The sequence below is a fragment of the Arachis hypogaea genome, chromosome 4, assembly GCF_003086295.3.
Source record: "Arachis hypogaea cultivar Tifrunner chromosome 4, arahy.Tifrunner.gnm2.J5K5, whole genome shotgun sequence".
Taxonomy (NCBI): domain Eukaryota; kingdom Viridiplantae; phylum Streptophyta; class Magnoliopsida; order Fabales; family Fabaceae; genus Arachis; species Arachis hypogaea.
Window position 1 is genome coordinate 11,350,024 of NC_092039.1, and position 19,089 is coordinate 11,369,112.

A 19,089-nucleotide genomic window follows, 5' to 3' on the forward strand; every position below is an offset into this window, starting at 1 on the left:
CATGCACCATATACAAAATAAAACGATATATAACATACATAACATCATAAATTAGCGAGGCCAATTTATGTAGCCACACTATGCAGAACAACAGTTTCAATGGTTAATCCGGGACCAAAGCCAAACAACACACCCCATTCAAGTCCTTCACCCGTGGTTTTAAGTCCTTCTTCAACCGATTTCTTTCTCATCTCATCCAATATCACTACCAGAAAAACAGTGATTAGCCACGGAAAAAATCGTGGCTAAAATCAAGAAAATCCGTGGCGATTCAGCGTTTACAACGGATACACTTCCGTGGCTAACAAGGGCGACGCCTTTTCAATTAGCCACGGTTTTCGGCGGTTTAGCCACGGTTTTATGACCCGTGGAGACATCTAAATAGCCACGGTTTCTACGTTATTGGCCACAGACTAAACCGTGGCCAAATGACAACAGTGTAACCAATAAGTATAGTTTCGCCACAGTCTTTCCGTGGCTAATACTGATAGGCTGGGCTTTTTTGCCACGTTTTTTTCTGTGGCAAAAAAATTCTGGGTTATTTAGCCACGGTTTTTTTCTATGGCAAAAAATACCATGCACAAATTAATATTTGATAGACTGGGTTTTTTCCCACGCTTTTTTCCGTGGCTAATTTTTTCTTTCAATTTAAAAAAAAAACTCTCAATTATAATTACCAATTGAATATTTTTTTTAATTAATATTGCATATATTTATTTCTATATATATAGTAACATATTAAAATAATGTTATAACAATATAAATAATCAAAGCAACGATAATAAAATTAAAATAAAAAATAGCAAACTAAGTAATAACAGTATTTTAAAGCATATGCATTGTTCAAAGATATAGTAAAGAAATAACAGAAACCAAGTTGCATAATTTTGTACAATAAGAAATAAAAATATCTCTAATCACAGTATAAACTAAACATAAATTAAAAATAAAATAAACATGACATGAGGTGCATCATTCCGACTCAATGTGTGGCACAGAATCAGATAAGGTAGGTACTTCATCACCGTATTTCTGTTGTAGAAATCTGTAAAGAGTTGCCACTTGACCTTTAGCTTCTTGAAGTTGCTTTTCTAATTCTGCAACATGCTGTTGCGATGCACCGCTAGAACCTCCGCATATTGCCCCTCCAAAGATGCGCTTTGACTTGCCAAAACCACTGGGATATGCAGCATTACTAAAGCCACGTACACGCTTACCATTCTCAGGACCGCAAACTTTTCCAATTGCATCATCCGGATGAGCCAAGACCTTTGAATGAATACCTTCAGCGGCAGCACGCTCTTGGTCTTCAGACAAATGCTCTGCTATCTTTTCCTACAAACAAATGCACATCGTATTGGAGTAAAGTATTGACATAATCAAGGCATATTAAAAACTATACAGCCATATAAAATATAATTGAGACACTCACAGCTAATCGTTGTCCTTCCCCGCTTACATAACTCCCATCTTTCTTTAGCAAAGTTGATACAATAACCTCGCTTCGACATACAGGCCTTCCCAATTTTTTTTCCTAATACAATAAATAAAATATTAAAGTTAATCTCAAATTTAGTTAAAACTGCTAATTTTATAGTAATAGTAATAATAAAAAAAATAGTACCATCTGAGTTGCTCTTCTAGCATTGCTTTTACTTCCACCGGCGTGTGAAACTATAAGCCTCTCACGATTTCTGGCATTTTGCAAACATTGTTTCTATGATTTTCAAGAACAAGAAACAAGTAAATAAATGTTAAGAGATAGCCATTATAAATATTCAATAAAAAAATAAAAAAACATAGATTAATTATTTACCTTTGTTTTAGGATCCATATAATGATCCACAAAAGCAATCCATTCAACAGGCGGTATGTCTGAGGGATTCGCAGCCAGAATTTCTGCCTTTCTTTTGTTAGGAAAGAAGTATTCTCCCCGTAAATTATACTTATGAGCCTTCCATCTATCACCTAAGGTCCTCAGAGCCCATTTGACGCCAGCAGCATAATCAAACTCAAAATTTTCCTTAAAATATTTCATAAACGAGATTAATTATTAAAAACTATGCAATTTGATTACCATACTGCATATTATATCGTAGAAAGATAATATTTAAAAAAAAATACTTTTTAAAGCTAATCCTAACCCATGCTTACTGTAGTTTATCCAATTCTGAAACATTCATAACAGTGTACTATAACACAATGTTCTGTCAAATAGCTGACTAGCCCCAACAGCAGATATTTGAAAATAAAAAAAATTCATAAAATGAATGATGCATAACAAAGGCTTATTATAAGTTTTTACAATGAACATTCTTGCTGTAATGTGATCATAAACATGTTTGACCAAAAACAGGAAGGAATCCAATATACAAACCTAGTTGCAAAAAGACTGACCACCTCAAATACATAGCCCCTTTTGAATTCTGCTAGGGTAGAGCTAAAGTTTTTCTTGTTTTAATTTTATTAGTTTTTATCAAATTGAGACAGGTATATATCTTAACAAAGTTTTCCTCTCAAGTATTTCTAATTCCAAATTTTCATTTCACAAAATTCATGACAATAGCAATTGGAACGGGAAAATAAATTCAGGAAGTGTCTCCCAACTCCTAAGAATGAAATGCAACTAACTTAACCTGCAGCAGTACCTGTTTACTACTTAATCAATTCATAAATCATAGAGCAATGGCATCTTGTTAAACATTACTTAAAGTACCTCCAAATGAATCTATCTACACCAAGATTTCAGCTCTTACACAATTTCTTTTTAACAAGAAATAACAATAATAAACAGAAAATGCAAACCTAAATATAGGCAAGCTAGGAGCTAAATTAGGATGATAACAATTTAATAAAAATGCACATCAAAGTGAAAAAAACTTACTTCAATAAGTTCCCATTGTCTTTTTGTGTTATCTTCTGGCATCTTATCCCATCTTTTGATTGATATGGGACAAAATATAATTCGACGAGCTACCTGACCAAGAAATCTCACAAACAGGTTCGAGCCGTTATCTCGACCTTGTCCATCTGCATCCAACTCCATCATAACTTTTTCACTCTTTTTCAAGGCCCAAACCTGAATCGCTGTCATCTTGCGAGTGATAATTTCTCCACTAGAGATGTCTGAATTAATGGAAAAACGTCAAGTCAAATTAAACCAAAATTTAAAAAAAAAAACCAAAAGGCATAAATAAAAAACTTACATGGTTCAAATTAATTACACACATATATATCAATAATTAATCTAAATTACATACTCATCTAATAATAAATTATATAGACATACCAGCACCAAACTGAATAGAGTATCCGACAATAACAGCAGAGTGGGCTCTCAAAAAATTATCTCTAGAAGTCTGAACTTATCAACTAAACAAGGCGGCTTTAATGACTAAGGAAATTAGATTATATGGTTCAAGGCAATTCTACCAACCTGAATGCCGAATGAATTAAAAGGTCATTAATAACATTCATTGTTCTCAATCAATAAAAATACACATAATACAGATAAAACTATCATAACTAAAACTCTAAAACCCTCTTCATAAATATATAGCCTTTCTCTTTCTTTCTTTCTTTTATTTATTATCTATCATTATTTTAGTATATAACATTAGCCATTGATACAAATAATCTTACAATCTAAGTATGATTGTCCAGGATAATAACAATATATAATAGAAATCAGATTTCTCAAAAAAATTAAATTCTGACATAAATCTGAGAGAAGAAAATTAAAGAAGCTAAACTTCTTATTAAAATAAAAAATACTAATAATTTCTAAAAAAGAATGATAAGAATTTAATAAAATTACGTCGTGATTTATTTTCTAAAATCAGTTTTTTATTTTTTGTTAATATTTTATTTTATTTTATGTTTGATTAAAATAATCAAAAGTGACTGCTGGTATGTTTTTTTATGTCTTTGATCACGGACAACTGATAAGTTATAAATAACAAACCATAATAATTACTCAAACATAACAATGAAAAGCAGGGACTTATTTAATTCCAAATTCAATTCTGGTCCAAATTTTAAACTTACCAAAAAAATTTAATCTGCCTAATTAACACTTTCATTCAAAAATTAATTTCGATTAATATTTAATACAAACAAGCAAATTACTACAAACTATCTTGTTGTTTAGCCAAGAGACTACAAGACCTTATTGAACATAGAGTACAATACAGAAGGTGTCCATTTTTAACAGCTTCCACCTAAGTTCAATATGTATAGAAAAAAATTACATTCTACACCATAGAATTCACCATCCAATCACTTTAAAATATATATATAGTTACACATATCCAAGAGAAGACAGAAAATTCACAAGTATGCTTTGTGCAGAGCAAACACAGAAGGAACCAAAATGAAAGGGAACAAAAACAGAGTTGCATAAACTAAAAAAAAGGGTGAAAAAAAAAACAACCAGCACAAAGTCAATAAATTGGACTGAGAGAGTAGTTAGAGTCTGAATAAAGTTACCTTTAACTTTCACAAGCAGTGGCTCATTTTCATCTCTTTTATTCTTAGGTGCAGCACGTTCCGGTAGATCACCACCACTTTGATTTAACATCTCCGTCTCTGAAATTTCATCCCCATCATCATTGAGCCTAATTTGTTCCAACCCATCTTCCGAACTCAAGTTTATGTCTTCACTTTGTCTTCGTAACTCTTCGAGGATTGACTGTCCGGAGATATTATGTTTACGCGTCATAGTATTCTAAATGCCTGCAACACAGTCATCGACATCATAAAAAGAATTCAGAAAAAATAAAAATCATGTTACCGTATTAGGGATATCAAACTATTTGCTTAATATGCGTCATGTTACCGTATTAGGGATTCTAGTGCTAGGTTGCTGCTAGTGTTATGGCAATCTTGGCTTTGCGATTGCTGCATGCCCATTTATAAACCATCATCTAATCCCTTATTTTTTCCGGAAATACAGAAATACCAGATAACACAAAAATTTACAAAGGATTAAAATTGTAAAAAAAAAAAACCTGGAGAAGTTCTCGACGTTGAGCAGTTTGACCGACTAAGAGCTACCACCAGTGAACGCAAAGCACGATTGTGACTGTCGCCTGAAGTGCGATGTCGGAGGCTACTGGAGGTGCGAGGGTTGAGATCGGAGGGGGCGACCACAGGCAATAGGTACAGCAGCGTGAGCGAGTGATCTGTGCTCGTGTATCACGAGCGTTGGTGTTGCCAGCGGCACGAGATCGGAGGCTGGTGGGGTTGCGAGATCTGAGCCCGAGGAGAGGGAGACATGCAGAGGCGGATTAGGGCCGGCTAGTGAAATGTTGAATGAGCTTCGAAACTAAAAGATAAGGGGCGGTTTTTAGTCAAGCTTAAGGTTTTTGGTGTAGATTAAAGAGTGATTTGAATTAAGCTCGGTTTTTTTGGCGCAAGTTCCCAAATTGAAATAAAATTAGGAGTTTAGTTTTTTTTTGTATTTATAAAAAATTATCTTTTATGCCAATATATTATGATTTATTTTGCATATAATATTATGTATTTATCTGAGTTTATTAAGTGGTTTAAAAAAAATTACATTTAGATAATTGGTTTATCTTCTAAATATTTTATATTTTTGAATTCCAAATTTATGATTTTTATCTTTATTTCAAGGTTTTTTTATATATTATTCTTATCCTGTTAGTCAAAAGTATGAATATTAATTTTCGTTTTTTTATTTTTAGGTTAAACGAAATAATGGCATTCTTTTTATAAATTAAATGAATTAAAAAAATATTTATTATAGAATAAATTAAGTCTATTTTTTAACTTTAGGAGTACATATAATTTACTCTTGAAAGTAATTAAAATACGTATAAAATTTTTTATTTTTATAAAATTTATGTTAACTATTAAAATTATGATATAATGGATGTACTCCTATAAAAAAAATAAAAATAACTTCACAAGCATCCTTTTTTTGGAAGTAAACATAACCCAATAAGTAAGAACTTTAACTTAAACGAGTAGTAAAAAAAGTAAAATATATAATAAAAAACGAACATAAAATTTAATTTTTTTCAAATATTTGTTATAAAAATAAATATAATCAAAATAAAAATTAATAATTTAAAATAGAAGATAAAAGTAAAAATAATTATCGATGTTTAATATAAAATTAAAGAAATAATTTTTTATCTACTCGAATTTTGCATAAAGATAAAAAATGTCTTGACTATAAATTTTTAAATTTGCTTCAAATTAAATAAGATGAAAAAATAAATAGATTTAATATATAAATAATTAACTTATAATCCATGTCCTGAATCTCTATGTTACTTTTATTATATATAATAATAATAATAATGTAACTTTTTATTTTTTTCAATTTAAATTTAATTATTTTTTGTTTTCTACATATCTTAAATAATTTAAAATCTATTTATTTTTTTATAATTAATTTTTATTCATTGATGTTAAATTTATGTTTTTAAAAATAAAAATATGAAAATATTTTTTATGAGCCGCTGGTATAAGACAATTACATAGTTTAAGTTATATTTTATCTAATTTTTTGCCAACAAATTAAAAAAAGATAAGATTATAGCATTACTGCCTAAAAGACAAATTTTAGAGCATTAGTACTTATAAGATAAATGTTAAAAAAATCACATCTAAATTTAGTTTGCAATCATTTGAATTAAGTTACACATTTAAATATTCATTTCACATTCTAATTGACACATTTTGAAATTGAATCATAGCCAGCAAAATTTTTTTTTCTAAGTTATATCTAACTGAAGTTATTCTAGGAGAAAGAAACTTTATTTTGGCGCTAAAAATTTTGTACATTTTATTATAGATGGTAATTTGACTTTTGCAAAATAGAGTAACTATAATTTTTAATTTAGAGTAAAGTTTACAGTTAAATAAAAAGATATCAGATTGTAAATTTTATAATCTTAAACATCATTGTGAACAATTAAACATAATTACTAAAATTTGGAACTCTGCACGTTGGATTAAAAAAACAAGGCGTCAATAAAAAATTAGAGTAGATCAACCTAAAGCTTAACAATTTTCTGCCGTTTGATTAAAATATAATAAATAAAATTTTGCACATTGTTAGAAAATGAATTTCTGTGCAGTTAATTTTAATCTATCTTTCTAATAAATTAATAAAATAATAATAAATAAGGATAATAAATACACTATAAGGGTAAAACTAATATTGTAAATTTTAACAGTTAAAATTCTCCTCGTTACTATTGTGGTAAATTAATGTTGAAACGTTCATTTAAAAAATACATAAATTAAGTATATACCACTAATTAAAATCCTGCAAATCACCAATGCCAATTTCGTCCTCAGAAACATTGTGATTGTTTTCAGCAACATCCACTTCATCTGATTCTGGATCGTTAATGTCGTCCCGTACTAATGGAAATTTTTCTAGATTCTCTATTTGCTGCTCACAAAATGGTATGTCCTCCACCAAAGACTCATCTGGATCCTCCTCATTCAAATCTCCCATATCATATAAATCTCTGGGTTTCATGTGACATACAGAACACCAACCTTCGTCAACTGGATCGTCAACATAGTAAACCATTCTCGCATCTGTTGCAAGAATAAATGGCTCATCTAGTTCAAGAGCACCCGTGTGTATCAACTCTGAAAACCGTACACTCGTGATCCCAAATTCATCTACTTTAATGCCCTTATTAAGCGTGGTATCAACCCAGATACATTTGAAGAGGATAACCCTTAGTTTGCCAAAATAGTCTAACTCTATTATATCGATCACTTTTCCGTAGTATGTACTGTCAAATGATACTGAAACAGGATTCCGTCCACGGCTAATACTAGTCGTAATTGCAGACATGACTACACCACTATTTTGTGTTTTAAGTCCTTCATCTTTATTTACCGTGCGAAACTTGAATCCATGAATGTTATACTCTTCGAATCTCTTTACAACATCATTAGGTCCTTCTGCAAGCCACTTGATTTCAGGAGTAATTTCGTCTGCATCATCTGTATACGCCACCTGCATGTGATAGATTATTCTGATTTTAAAATGCTTTCACAAATTAGAATATAGAATAGGAAAAGCATTAAATAAACGTAACTAACTCACATAATCCCTAAACCACTCATGGAATTTGGCGTGCATGTATTCTTCAATGAGTTTAGCTGCATTTCTTTTACCGCGGTGTAACTTGGAAATTTCACCTCTGCATATCCTGTTCAAGTAGATAATACTTACACTTTAATTACTTAAATATAATTAAAAATTTAAACAAAGATTGCCCTAGGAATTACTCGCGAAATTTGTCCAGTAATGAACAATTTGTCAGCACATAGCGATGAGCCTGTGTTTTCTCAATTGGTGTCAACAAACTGATCTTTTGCGATCCACGAGGACTTCCTCTTGCCGGAAAAATTTGAGAAAGAATGTTTGAACAGCTACTAGGAGTGTTGTCATTTTGATCGTCGTTACGATTTGGTCGGTTAAACCTTGTCTCAATCTCATCTTCCTCTAAATATCTGGAGCAAAAAGTTAGACATTCCTCCATCAGGTAACCTTCAGCTATACATCCTTCAGGTGCAGCCTTATTCCGGACATACGATTTTAAATGGCCTAAAGTCCTGTTTGCAAGAAGATAAAATAAATCTACAAGGTCAACAAATTACAAATAAATCCAACCAATTTAGTGATAACATGATGCACAAAATATTAACATAATAGGATACCTTTCAACAGGATACATCCATCTGTACTGTACTGGACCAGCAATCATTGCCTCTTCTGCGAGATGAATAACTAGGTGAACCATCACGGTGAAAAACGAAGGAGGGAATATCATTTCCATGTGGCAGAGTGTCAACGCAATTCGATGTCGAAGTTTTTCTAAGTTATCAACGGCGAGAGATTTGCCAGACACTTCTCTAAAATAGTTACACAACTCTATTAGCACAGACGTCACCTCTTTAGGAAGGGATCTTCTAAAAGCGATCGGTAAGATGTGCTCCATGAGAATATGTGAATCATGGCTCTTTAGGCCAAAGACCTTCCTTTTCTTCAAATCAATGCATCTAGAAATATTAGAAGAATAACCATCTGGAAAAGAAACACTTTTAAGAACACTAAGAAAAATATCCTTGTCAGCATTTGTCATTCTGAAACAGGAAGGCGGGTACTTGGAAGAATTAGTGAAAGGATGGAGCTGTTCTCGGATTCCCATCAATTGCAAGTCCTTACGGGCTGCCAAGTTGTCCTTAGTCTTTTGTTTGTCATCAAGTACAGTAAACAAAACATTGTCACAAACATTTTTCTCTATGTGCATCATGTCAAGACAGTGACGAATGAGATTATCCTTCCAGTATGGTAAATCCCAGAAAATACTCCTCTTTTTCCACTGCAAAGGGTTGTTGCCAGCATTGAGAGCCTCAAGTGATCTTTTGCGACTGCTCTGAATTTGAGACAAAATAGCACTACCTGATAATGTTGACGGAGGGCCTCTTAGTTCGGTAGTGCCATCAAATGAGTGCATGTTTTGTCTATACTCGTGGTTATTGGGTAACCACCGACGATGTCCCATGAAGCAATATTTCATGCCATGCTTTAACCTCCTGGATACTGTATCAAAGTTACATGACGGACATGCAAGACTAGTATGTGTATTCCACCCAGACAGGTTATCAAGACCTGGAAAATCACTTATGGTCCAAAATAATGCAGCATGCATGCGAAAAAACTTTCCATCAACAGAGTCGTACACGTCAACACCCTTCCATAGTTCTTTTAACTCATTAATAAGTGGTTGCAGAAAAACATCAATATTATTACCAGGCATCTTTGGACCAGGAATTATCATAGACATAATAAGAGAGGCTTGCTTCATACAACACCATGGAGGATAGTTGTATACATACAACATCACCGCCATATGCTAATGTTGGAGCTGAGAGTCCCAAATGGATTGAAACCATCGGAAGCCAAAGCAAGTCGTATGTTACGTGGATCTTCAGCAAACTCCGGATATAACAAATCAAACTCCTTCCATGCTTTGCTGTCTCTTGGATGCTTTAACTTTCCATCTAAGTTAGGAAACTCTGAATGCCAACGCATTAGTCTTGATGTTTTAGAGGACATGTATAACCTTCTTAGCCTAGGAGTGAGAGGAAAGTATCTCAATACCTTTTCCGGAATTAGCCTCGGCATATGTTCAGCTGTGTCCAAAACTCCTGGATTGCTGCTGGTGTTATACTTTGCTTTATATCGAGATGCATTGCATATTGTGCATTTACTCTTAGTCTCATTATCTGGACCCCAGAAGAGCATATAGTTGTTTGGACATGCATGAATTTTTTCATATCCCAAGCCTAGCTGCTTAATCATTTTTTTTGCTTCATAAAATGAAACAGGCAGATTTGCATGAGGAAACGCTCTCTTTAGAAGATCAAGTATCATCGAGAATGTCTTGTCAGTCGCACCGCATAGCACTTTGATATGATACAGCTCAACTATAAATGATAACTTGCTATACTTTGTACACTCGGGGTATAATCTGCGATTTCCATCCTTTAGCAACTCTCGAATCCTATCAGATTCCTCTTGAGTATCATCTTCGATATGAATTGGAAAAGAGTTGTTCCTCTCTTCAACGGGCTCATCATCAACCCCATCAAAGTTGTTGGCAGCTGAACCGAAGATATCGTTAAGCATATCCTGTAGCAGAGCTCTTTCCTCTGATTCGCTAAGGTCATGGCTTGATGATGCTTCTTCATGTTGTACTACACTTTCTCCATGCATATACCAAAAAGTGTATTTTTTTGAAAAACCTTTTTGGAGTAAATGTGCTAACACCTCAACTCTAGTCCTCATGTTCTTAAAACCACATCTAATGCACGGACAGATAATTTTTTCATTTACGGCAACCCTTTGAAAGGCAAAATCTAAGAAGTCAGCTACACCGCATTTGTACTCCGCTGTTGTAATTGATTTATCAATCCAACTCTTGTCAATCATAGTTAGACACTCTGGTCTAAATGCCGAGACATGCAAAATGTAAGTATTGAAAAATCAGAGAAATGACTAAATCTAAAAAACTTTAAAGATAATAAGTTAATGCATAGTTGACACCAAATTTATGAAATTCTAGAACCGTAGTCAGAGACAGTGACAGATCCAAAATTTCTTTCAATTGGGGGCATTAATTAAAAAATTAGAATAATTTTATATATTTTTTTACTATTGAATCTTAGTATTCATTAGCTATTAATCATGTTATAAAAATATATATAATAATATTTATACAAAATAAAACAAAGCATGATTGTTTGTATTGAAAAACATAAACAGGAATATTTAACTAAAAAAAATTAAAAAAGGAAGTTAAGAAGTCTTACTAGGAAATGGAAAATCAGAAACCTGCAGAAAAATAGAAGAGAATTAAAATAAAAATGCGAAATGGGGTAAAATTTATTGATTGAATGAGGGGAAGGGTGCAAATAAATTTTTATCCTATATAATACATGGTACGTTATAAAGTGTCAGAAGGGATATTTATCCTACAATCTCCTATCTAAATTTGTCTTTGGAACAAAAAAAAAAAGGAATTTAAAGGGTACTGACTTAACTAATTTGAATAAAATAATTTGCTCGAATTAGCAAAGTATGACTTGAATGGCAGGTTAACAATATGTTAATAATTTTCTAGAATTTCGGATTGAAAATTTGCCTTTCAGTATCATATGAAATAATTATATTAGAATAATTAAATAAATATAAAAAATAATAAATGTGATTAAGGTATTACTTTGGAAAAAAAAGTTTAATTTAAAGAAGAATAAAAAAAACTTTAAAATACAAATTCATAAAAATTCTAAAAAGTTAAATTTATTCTTGCTCGTATTAAAATTAGAATGCAGGTTATTCACATATATAAAAAAATTTGGTGGCATTTATAAGTATTAATTAGTATGTTTTAATGATAAAAAACATTAAGAAGATAAAGACATACTATAATAACGATATAGTGTGTGTTTGGATTACAGTTTACAAACGGGAGTTTGAATAAAATTGATTTTGCAAACTTGATTTTGATGAAAAGTAAGTTTGTGTTAAAGTGATTTATGTTTGGCAATCTTTACATCAAAATGAATTATAGTAAAATAAATGTTGTTTGGATTATACTACTCAAAATCACTTTTAGACAAAAAAAATTACTAAAATATACACCAACTTAAATAATTTTGGTATATTATCTTATCATTTTAATTTAGATAATTGAATATATCTTATTAATAAATTCTATAATAAAATTAACATTTATACACTAAAATAAAATAATATATAAACATTGGCAAAATATATTTTTAATTAAAACTAACAAAATATAAATTTTATAGAGTACTAAGAATAATAAAAAAATTAAATATTTATTTTGGTAGTAATTGAAATAAATCAAAAAAAATTTATGATATTTTTATATAGTATATTTTTAATACTCTTAATACTATTTTTTAGTATACTATAATTTATTATTATTATTATTATTTACAATTAATTTTTTGTTTAATTTACTTTACCTAATAGAATCAATAAATCATATTATAAAAAGATAATAAAAATAATACAAAAAATTACAATTATAAAAGTGTATAATATTAAATAAATAATGAATAAAAAATAAAAATAATAAATAATAAAAAAAGAAAGTTCATGTAAACAAAAATAATAAGAATTCCATAAATAATATAATAATACGTATAAAGGATAAAGTTGGTAAAAAGTAAATAAAGATGGAGTATCGATAGCTAGAAGTCCGTTGGTGAAACGCGAAAGTTTAAAATTGTAGCTTTTTGAAAACCATGGTTTTGAAAGCAAAATCACTTCTGCTTTCATGAATAAAAAATTTGCCAAACCAAAAATTGAAACTTTCAAGAAGGCTAATCGTGCTTCTTCTCTTGTAACGCATTTGCCAAACACACCCATAGTATGTTTTAGTGACTAAAAAAATTAAAAGATGAAGACATTTATAATTATTAAATAATATGTTTTAATGATTTTAAAAATAAGAAGATACCGAAACAGTTATCATCAAATAAAGACTTACTTGTCCTTTGATCTCCTTAATCTTATCTCTTCTATTCTTTTTTCTCGGTTGCAACAAAACAGATGTGGTAAACTCTATGGAATGAAATAGAAGAAATAATACTAATGACCCATGAGTAAACCAACGGTGAACAAGTATTGTATAATAAATTTTATGAATGATTGAAAATATCAGCCCTTATCTATATAACACTATAAACTGCACAAGTTTAGGAATTAGTTACTCAATTCTGTTAAATAGATGACTAAGTCTATTCACATATCTTATCTTGGCCGTTTTAATCTTAATCTTTTATATAAAATATATCTTATCTATTATCTGTTTTATTTTTTCTTTTATATTATTGTTATTTGTTTTGTACCTGAATATTTAAATTTTAAACACGTAAATTCTAAAGGCCTCAACGCAGCCACCAAATTGTTATAGCCTTTTATGATTCATCTCTTTTATTTCTGGGCACCCACATCTTAATTTTCCCCACCCTTGTTTCTTATCGAAACAGGACGCTAGGAATGAGAAGAGGAATGCCAAATAACAAGCCATGACTACTTTCTAATTTCTGCAATCGAATAAGGTATGCATCTCGAGCGGCCTTTGGTTTTCGAATTCAAGTTGTTCTTCCTCTTGTTCTTCTTCTACTTCGTCACTATTTTTCTTAAATTCAAATTAGAATTTGGGGCTGGAATTAAGAAAACACATATTACACATGCAATTATACAGGCTTCCCCAGTGGCTCTGGTGGTGCCTAATCCCTCTGCCGCTGGATTCATGGCATCTCGGAAGGCAATAATAACTAGGGGCGCCGCACTTGGACGAGGAGCTGCCGCCACAGGGTTTATCCACTTCTTGGCTCTAACTGAAGCCTCCAAATACAGGAAGGATGGACCTTTCCGGTATCTTTTTCATCCTTAATAAAGAGTGGGTTTGAACGAAAATGTTTGTCAGAAGCTTCTGGTGGGTTTTTCGTTGTTCCATTAGTCTTTGCAATCAGGGCAGGTGCAATTAAGGTTCAAAATCATGGCATGTGCAGTTTAGCTTCATAAATTTAAGCTTTCTTTGGTCTTGAGAAGCATTTATTATTGTTGAAATATCTTTAATTAAAAAGGAAATAGATTACTGGTGTTTTCATAAACTCTGTTGCTCTAAGGATTCACGTAACTATTTGATAAGCTTCTGTGAAATGGCACTGCCCCTTTTTTACTCTCAAAAGCAAAGGGAAAGACCAGAAGAGGAAAAAAAATTATTGGCACGTCTTAAGTTTTTCAGGGTCACGACAATAAAGCGTCTCTTTTGAAGTGTACACAACTATCTTCTTAGATCCCTTACAAGAATCTATCATGTGTTATATACATACTTAGTTGAGACTTTTTATCGACAAAATTGTCCATGTTATAATTTAGTGTTGTTAATAAGTTTTCTGGTGTCACTTATATTAGGAAATTTTCTCAACCAATTCTGTATAGATGTCTAAATTTTTGCAGTGATCGTTGGGGGAATAGCCAATGTTGCAACTTATGCAATTGCACATGCTATTCTTGTAAAAAATAATTGTAGTTGCTTTCTTGTTGCATACCATTGGTTATGAGCATGAAAGCAGTAGGAATGGTTTTGAAGCTTACATTTGAAGGCACAAATCAATTCTAGGAATTTCTGAGCTGATTTTTTACAATGATCTTGTTAGGATGTTATATTTTACAGATTAACTACGTGAACAAGGTATCATATTTAGCAGTGCTGATGTAATGTATTCTGTTTGCTGCATATTTGAGAATTAGAAATAGAGTCATCTCTGCTGTTTGTAGAATTCTCAGAATATTCATCTCCGGTTTAGATGAATATGTCTATGGCTTTTTCTGAATTAAAAATAGTATGCAGTCTCCCTCTTTCACAACGTTAATGTTATATACTATTTTCATTTATGGAATTAACAACATTACTATTAATATCAAGTATAAATAAAAATGTTCACATGGAAAATAAAAGAAAGTAGAAAACAAAGCATAGAATAGCATAGTAAATTGAATTGGAAATTTCAAGTACTTCATACATTGATGATCGAAAACCAAATGTGACATTAAACATAAAGAATAAGCCTATATAAAATTGGAACAGGAAACTAACAGAGCTAAAGAACTAATAATATAGTGGACTTATGTTAAACGAAACTAAATTAGAAGCACACTAGACATAATATTCTCCTGGATACCAAATTTCACAAAATTGTCTAGCCTTTTCACGAGCAATAGGATCCAAATTATCCTTCCAAAATGGTTTTTTGTTGAGATCAAAATCTTTTACCGCAGCCTGGGTCTCTGGTGATTCAGTTGTAGAGCGAATATATCCTTTCTTTTGAAAAAACCTTGCAATGTATTGTTTAATGATGATTAATTGTTTTCGACGTGCCCACTCAAACTCGCATGATGGCTTGGTTTTAACGCTTGTCTACATACATAAAAAAATGCACTATTTTATCTACAGTGTTATATATAGGTGTGAGCAAACAGTTTTGAAAATAGTAAAAAGGAAATAACAATATATTTTTGTTACCTTTAGATCCATTAGTATAACATCTGCATCCCATTCAGAAGAAATAGTAAAATATGGAAATCCATGCTTTTGCAGATACTGCACGCTAAGTGCATATATCTCCTACAAAATTATTCAAACAGACCGAATAATTATAGAGAATTATTAAATGATAACATTATGTTAAATTGGATAATAAAACACATATAGAATATTAAAAGCAGAAAACCTCTGTAATAGAATCCATTGGGGTATTAGTGTAGAATGCATGTGAGAAGGGCGACTTTTCACAGATATTGGTGTGAGCATTGAGTGCTATCAGCCAAGAATGCACATTAATCTTGTTACACCAAGTATTGGAGGCCACATCGAGTGCGTGTTGCAACGAGGAGAATGGAGAAGCAGAAGCCATCTCCGATGCAAACTTGATGCTTCCACAGCATTCAAGCAAATCGCGCTCTTCCATAGTAATCCAAGTTGAATTTTTGTTGCAAGGTCGTGCAATTGTCATTTTGTGTGACCTACTAAGCAACAAATACATCAAGTTTTGAAAGCATAATTAGTAATATTTTTCATAATTTGGACAATCAGATTCATATAAACAAATCAAAAATTTAAAAATTACTGAAATATACTGACCAAAAATTAGTTCTCATTCATTTCACACCCCAATTCAAATTATACTCTTTATCAAGAGTTAAAGATGGAATTCAAGACAGAATGTAAACTTGACAATGAAAAATTTTTTGCATGTTTTTTATTATTTGTATTTCTTACCTTTTTATTTTTTATTATTTATTTATTGTAGAGTTAAATTTGGATTTACATACTTAAAGAACACAGACACTAGTCACAAAAAAAAAAGAACACAGACACTAGTCATAACAATCATCACTTTCAACACTACAATAATAATCCATAGTGTATATGAAAAAAATAAGTAATTTAAAAAATTAGTTTCTTTTAGTACTCTCTTGTACTCTTCATATAATTTTAAGATATTTAACATTCAGCATTATTATTGTAGCATTAATTTATCTTCTAATAATTTGATCAACAATGTAATAACTATTATATCAAACATGCATCTCAAACAGAATCAGATTTAAATTCCGTAAATAAATAATAAAGAGTAAAAAAATAATAAATACAAACATAACCATGATAAATAAATAAGAAATAATAAATTATATTTGATAAAAAGAAAAAATGTGCATAATAACAATGAAAGAAAAATTGAAACTGCAAATTATAATCCATCTAATTTTCATACTCTTAATGAACAACATAGCCACTATTTAATCAAGAAGCCAAAATTAACCACGTTTGCAGAATTATAAATCATGAATCACCTCTAAAATTAAATAATTAACCTACCTTAGTTATTCTCAGCGGCACTGGAAATGAGGGAGAAGAAAGCAACTATCTGGATTCTTGAGAAAAACTGCACCTTAATTAGTTTAAATTTAAGAAAAAGATAAACTGCATAACAAAGTTTTGAATGAGTTGGAGGGAATGACCAAATTAAGCGCGGAATTGAAAGTGAATATCGTTTAATTTTTGTCACGGTCATAATTGGGTCTGTGGCAAATTTTAAAATCCATCTCAAATTGGCCACGGACAAACGAAAACGTGGAAAAATTCCGTAAAATTTGGCCACAGAGATATAATACGTTGCCATTACATATCACGGTCCATAAACTTTGCCACTGATTATCGTTCGTGAGTACCTTCCTGTTGGTAACTCCCGTGTTTTTGGTAGTGTATGAACAGCACACATGCACTTGACATGTTACCATAATTACTAAGCACATCTCTAGTGGCTTTCATCTTCTCCGGTTTCAGGTTCAACTTTTGTTCGACTTGGTCCAAAATTGCAGGTCCACCGGGATGCGCAATCCAAAATATCGAGTTATAATCAGATATACCTAATGGATCAAAAGCCTCGGTGAGTGCCTTGTTGATGTTCTTCGAAACAATCGAAGGAACATCCTTGAGAAGATGGAAAGTAAGCCCAACTTCACGAAGGTGGCCATCAATGGCGCCTTCGCTGTCCGGTGCAAGTGTTTGAGCAGTCCAAACAAGCTCGAATATCGGCTTCTCAATCTCCGGCAATGGATCCGAACCAATGATAAGCGCGGCGGCTCCGTCGCCGAACAATGCTTGCCCTACAAGACTATCCAAGTGTGTTTCACTTGGACCACGGAACGTAACCGCCGTTATCTCAGAACAAACAACAAGAACACGTGCACCCTTGTTGTTCTCCGCCAAGTCCTTGGCCAAACGGAGGACGGTGCCGCCGGCGAAGCAGCCTTGCTGGTACATCATGTACCTCTTGACGTATGGCCGGAGGCCTAAGAGTTTGGTGAGTCGGTAATCGGCACCGGGCATGTCGACGCCGCTGGTGGTGCAGAAGATCAAGTGTGTTATCTTTGACTTTGGTTGACCCCATTCCTTGATGGCTTTCGTTGCAGCTTCTTTGCCCAGCCTTGGAACCTCCACAACCACCATGTCTTGCCTTGCATCCAATGAGGGTGCCATGTATGCACACATGTTAGGGTTTTCCTTCAGCATCTCTTCCGTTAGGTACATGTATCTCTTCTTAATCATTGACTTATCACCTGAAACAATACGCTAACCCTTGAGTTCTTCACAATGCTATATATGTATAATTAAACAGCAATTAATTAATTAATTAATTAATACATACACATGCGTTGGAACTTTTTCTTAAGGTCGCTCATGTGTTCGCTATTGGTGATTCTGAAGTAGTAATCCGGATACGTGCTTTGATCAACGCAGTTCGGTGGTGTTGCTGTTCCAATTGCCATTATAGTTGCAGGACCTTCTGCTCTTTGAGCCTTGCGAATCTCAGATACATTCGCCATTGTTTCTTATTAGGTTAATGCAGAAGCTTTTGCTAGATAGTAGAAAGCTGATAGCGTGTCCTGAAGAATTGTTATGGAAAGATGAGATTTTATAGGCACCAAAGTGTGAAGAATGTGTGATGAATAGGTGCAGTGGGTAGCTGAGCATCACGTGCTTCACTCTTAGTTACCATTATCTTCATGTCATGATGAAATTTTTTCAAAGAAAAAAGTGTTTAATTTGTTTGAATTCTTTTTATTTAAATTATATTCATAAGTGATCTTATTAAATCAATTTAAATTGGACTAGTAGTTAATTTATTTATTTATTTATTTAATTAAGTATTAAAATTTAAATTTTATTTTATATATATAGTAGTTTATTAACCAATCACATTTTAAAAAAATTAAATTCACAGCGAATTAATTTTTGGTTAAATTAAAAAATATAATGAAAAATTAAAAAAATAATTTTATTAATTTCAAAAAATTTCAATATTCTTAAACGACGTTCTTTGACTGCTACGATAATTAGTGACGATTTTATTTGGACGATGCATGGTATGCTTTTACCCTTCTCATTAGAATGGAGACTAGTCCTTATGTCT

At 31.8% G+C, this 19,089-nt stretch overlaps 4 protein-coding genes and 1 long non-coding RNA gene across 7 annotated transcripts; 1 reads left to right on the plus strand and 4 right to left on the minus strand.

Moving 5' to 3' along the window:
• Positions 1-808: 808 nt before the first annotated feature.
• Positions 809-5,401, minus strand: LOC112796271 (uncharacterized). Of its 2 annotated transcripts, XM_025838648.3 has the most exons (8): positions 5,010-5,401; positions 4,838-4,899; positions 4,489-4,734; positions 2,885-3,126; positions 1,817-2,023; positions 1,625-1,717; positions 1,433-1,534; positions 809-1,335 (listed from the first exon to the last, which is right to left on the minus strand). In XM_025838648.3, the coding sequence occupies exons 3-8, from the start codon at positions 4,718-4,720 to the stop codon at positions 973-975; spliced, it is 1,239 nt and encodes a 412-aa protein (XP_025694433.1). In that variant the 5' UTR covers positions 4,721-4,734; positions 4,838-4,899; positions 5,010-5,401; the 3' UTR covers positions 809-972. The 2 variants fall into 2 exon arrangements, with proteins under 2 accessions (XP_025694433.1, XP_025694434.1); XM_025838649.3 differs by lacking the exon at positions 4,838-4,899 and having other exon boundaries at positions 5,010-5,373.
• A 1,783-nt stretch (positions 5,402-7,184) lies between these two features.
• Positions 7,185-8,257, minus strand: LOC112794642 (uncharacterized). The gene is made up of 2 exons (XM_025836632.2): positions 8,105-8,257; positions 7,185-8,014 (listed from the first exon to the last, which is right to left on the minus strand). The coding sequence occupies exons 1-2, from the start codon at positions 8,138-8,140 to the stop codon at positions 7,292-7,294; spliced, it is 759 nt and encodes a 252-aa protein (XP_025692417.2). The 5' UTR covers positions 8,141-8,257; the 3' UTR covers positions 7,185-7,291.
• Positions 8,258-13,071: 4,814 nt separating this feature from the next.
• Positions 13,072-14,220, plus strand: LOC112796280 (uncharacterized). The gene is made up of 2 exons (XR_003199073.2): positions 13,072-13,662; positions 13,809-14,220. It is a non-coding gene; the product is annotated as an uncharacterized lncRNA (long non-coding RNA).
• An 871-nt stretch (positions 14,221-15,091) lies between these two features.
• LOC112794644 (chalcone synthase-like) lies at positions 15,092-18,582 on the minus strand. 2 transcript variants are annotated; one of them, XM_072235065.1, is made up of 5 exons: positions 18,325-18,582; positions 16,992-18,235; positions 15,844-16,135; positions 15,636-15,737; positions 15,092-15,530 (listed from the first exon to the last, which is right to left on the minus strand). In XM_072235065.1, the coding sequence occupies exons 1-2, from the start codon at positions 18,500-18,502 to the stop codon at positions 17,328-17,330; spliced, it is 1,086 nt and encodes a 361-aa protein (XP_072091166.1). In that variant the 5' UTR covers positions 18,503-18,582; the 3' UTR covers positions 15,092-15,530; positions 15,636-15,737; positions 15,844-16,135; positions 16,992-17,327. The 2 variants fall into 2 exon arrangements, with proteins under 2 accessions (XP_072091166.1, XP_072091167.1); XM_072235066.1 differs by having other exon boundaries at positions 15,844-16,138.
• LOC112794643 (uric acid degradation bifunctional protein TTL-like) lies at positions 15,270-16,080 on the minus strand. The gene is made up of 3 exons (XM_025836633.1): positions 15,844-16,080; positions 15,636-15,737; positions 15,270-15,530 (listed from the first exon to the last, which is right to left on the minus strand). Exons 1-3 carry the CDS (start codon positions 16,078-16,080, stop codon positions 15,270-15,272), a joined length of 600 nt encoding a protein of 199 aa, XP_025692418.1.
• Positions 18,583-19,089: the final 507 nt, after the last annotated feature.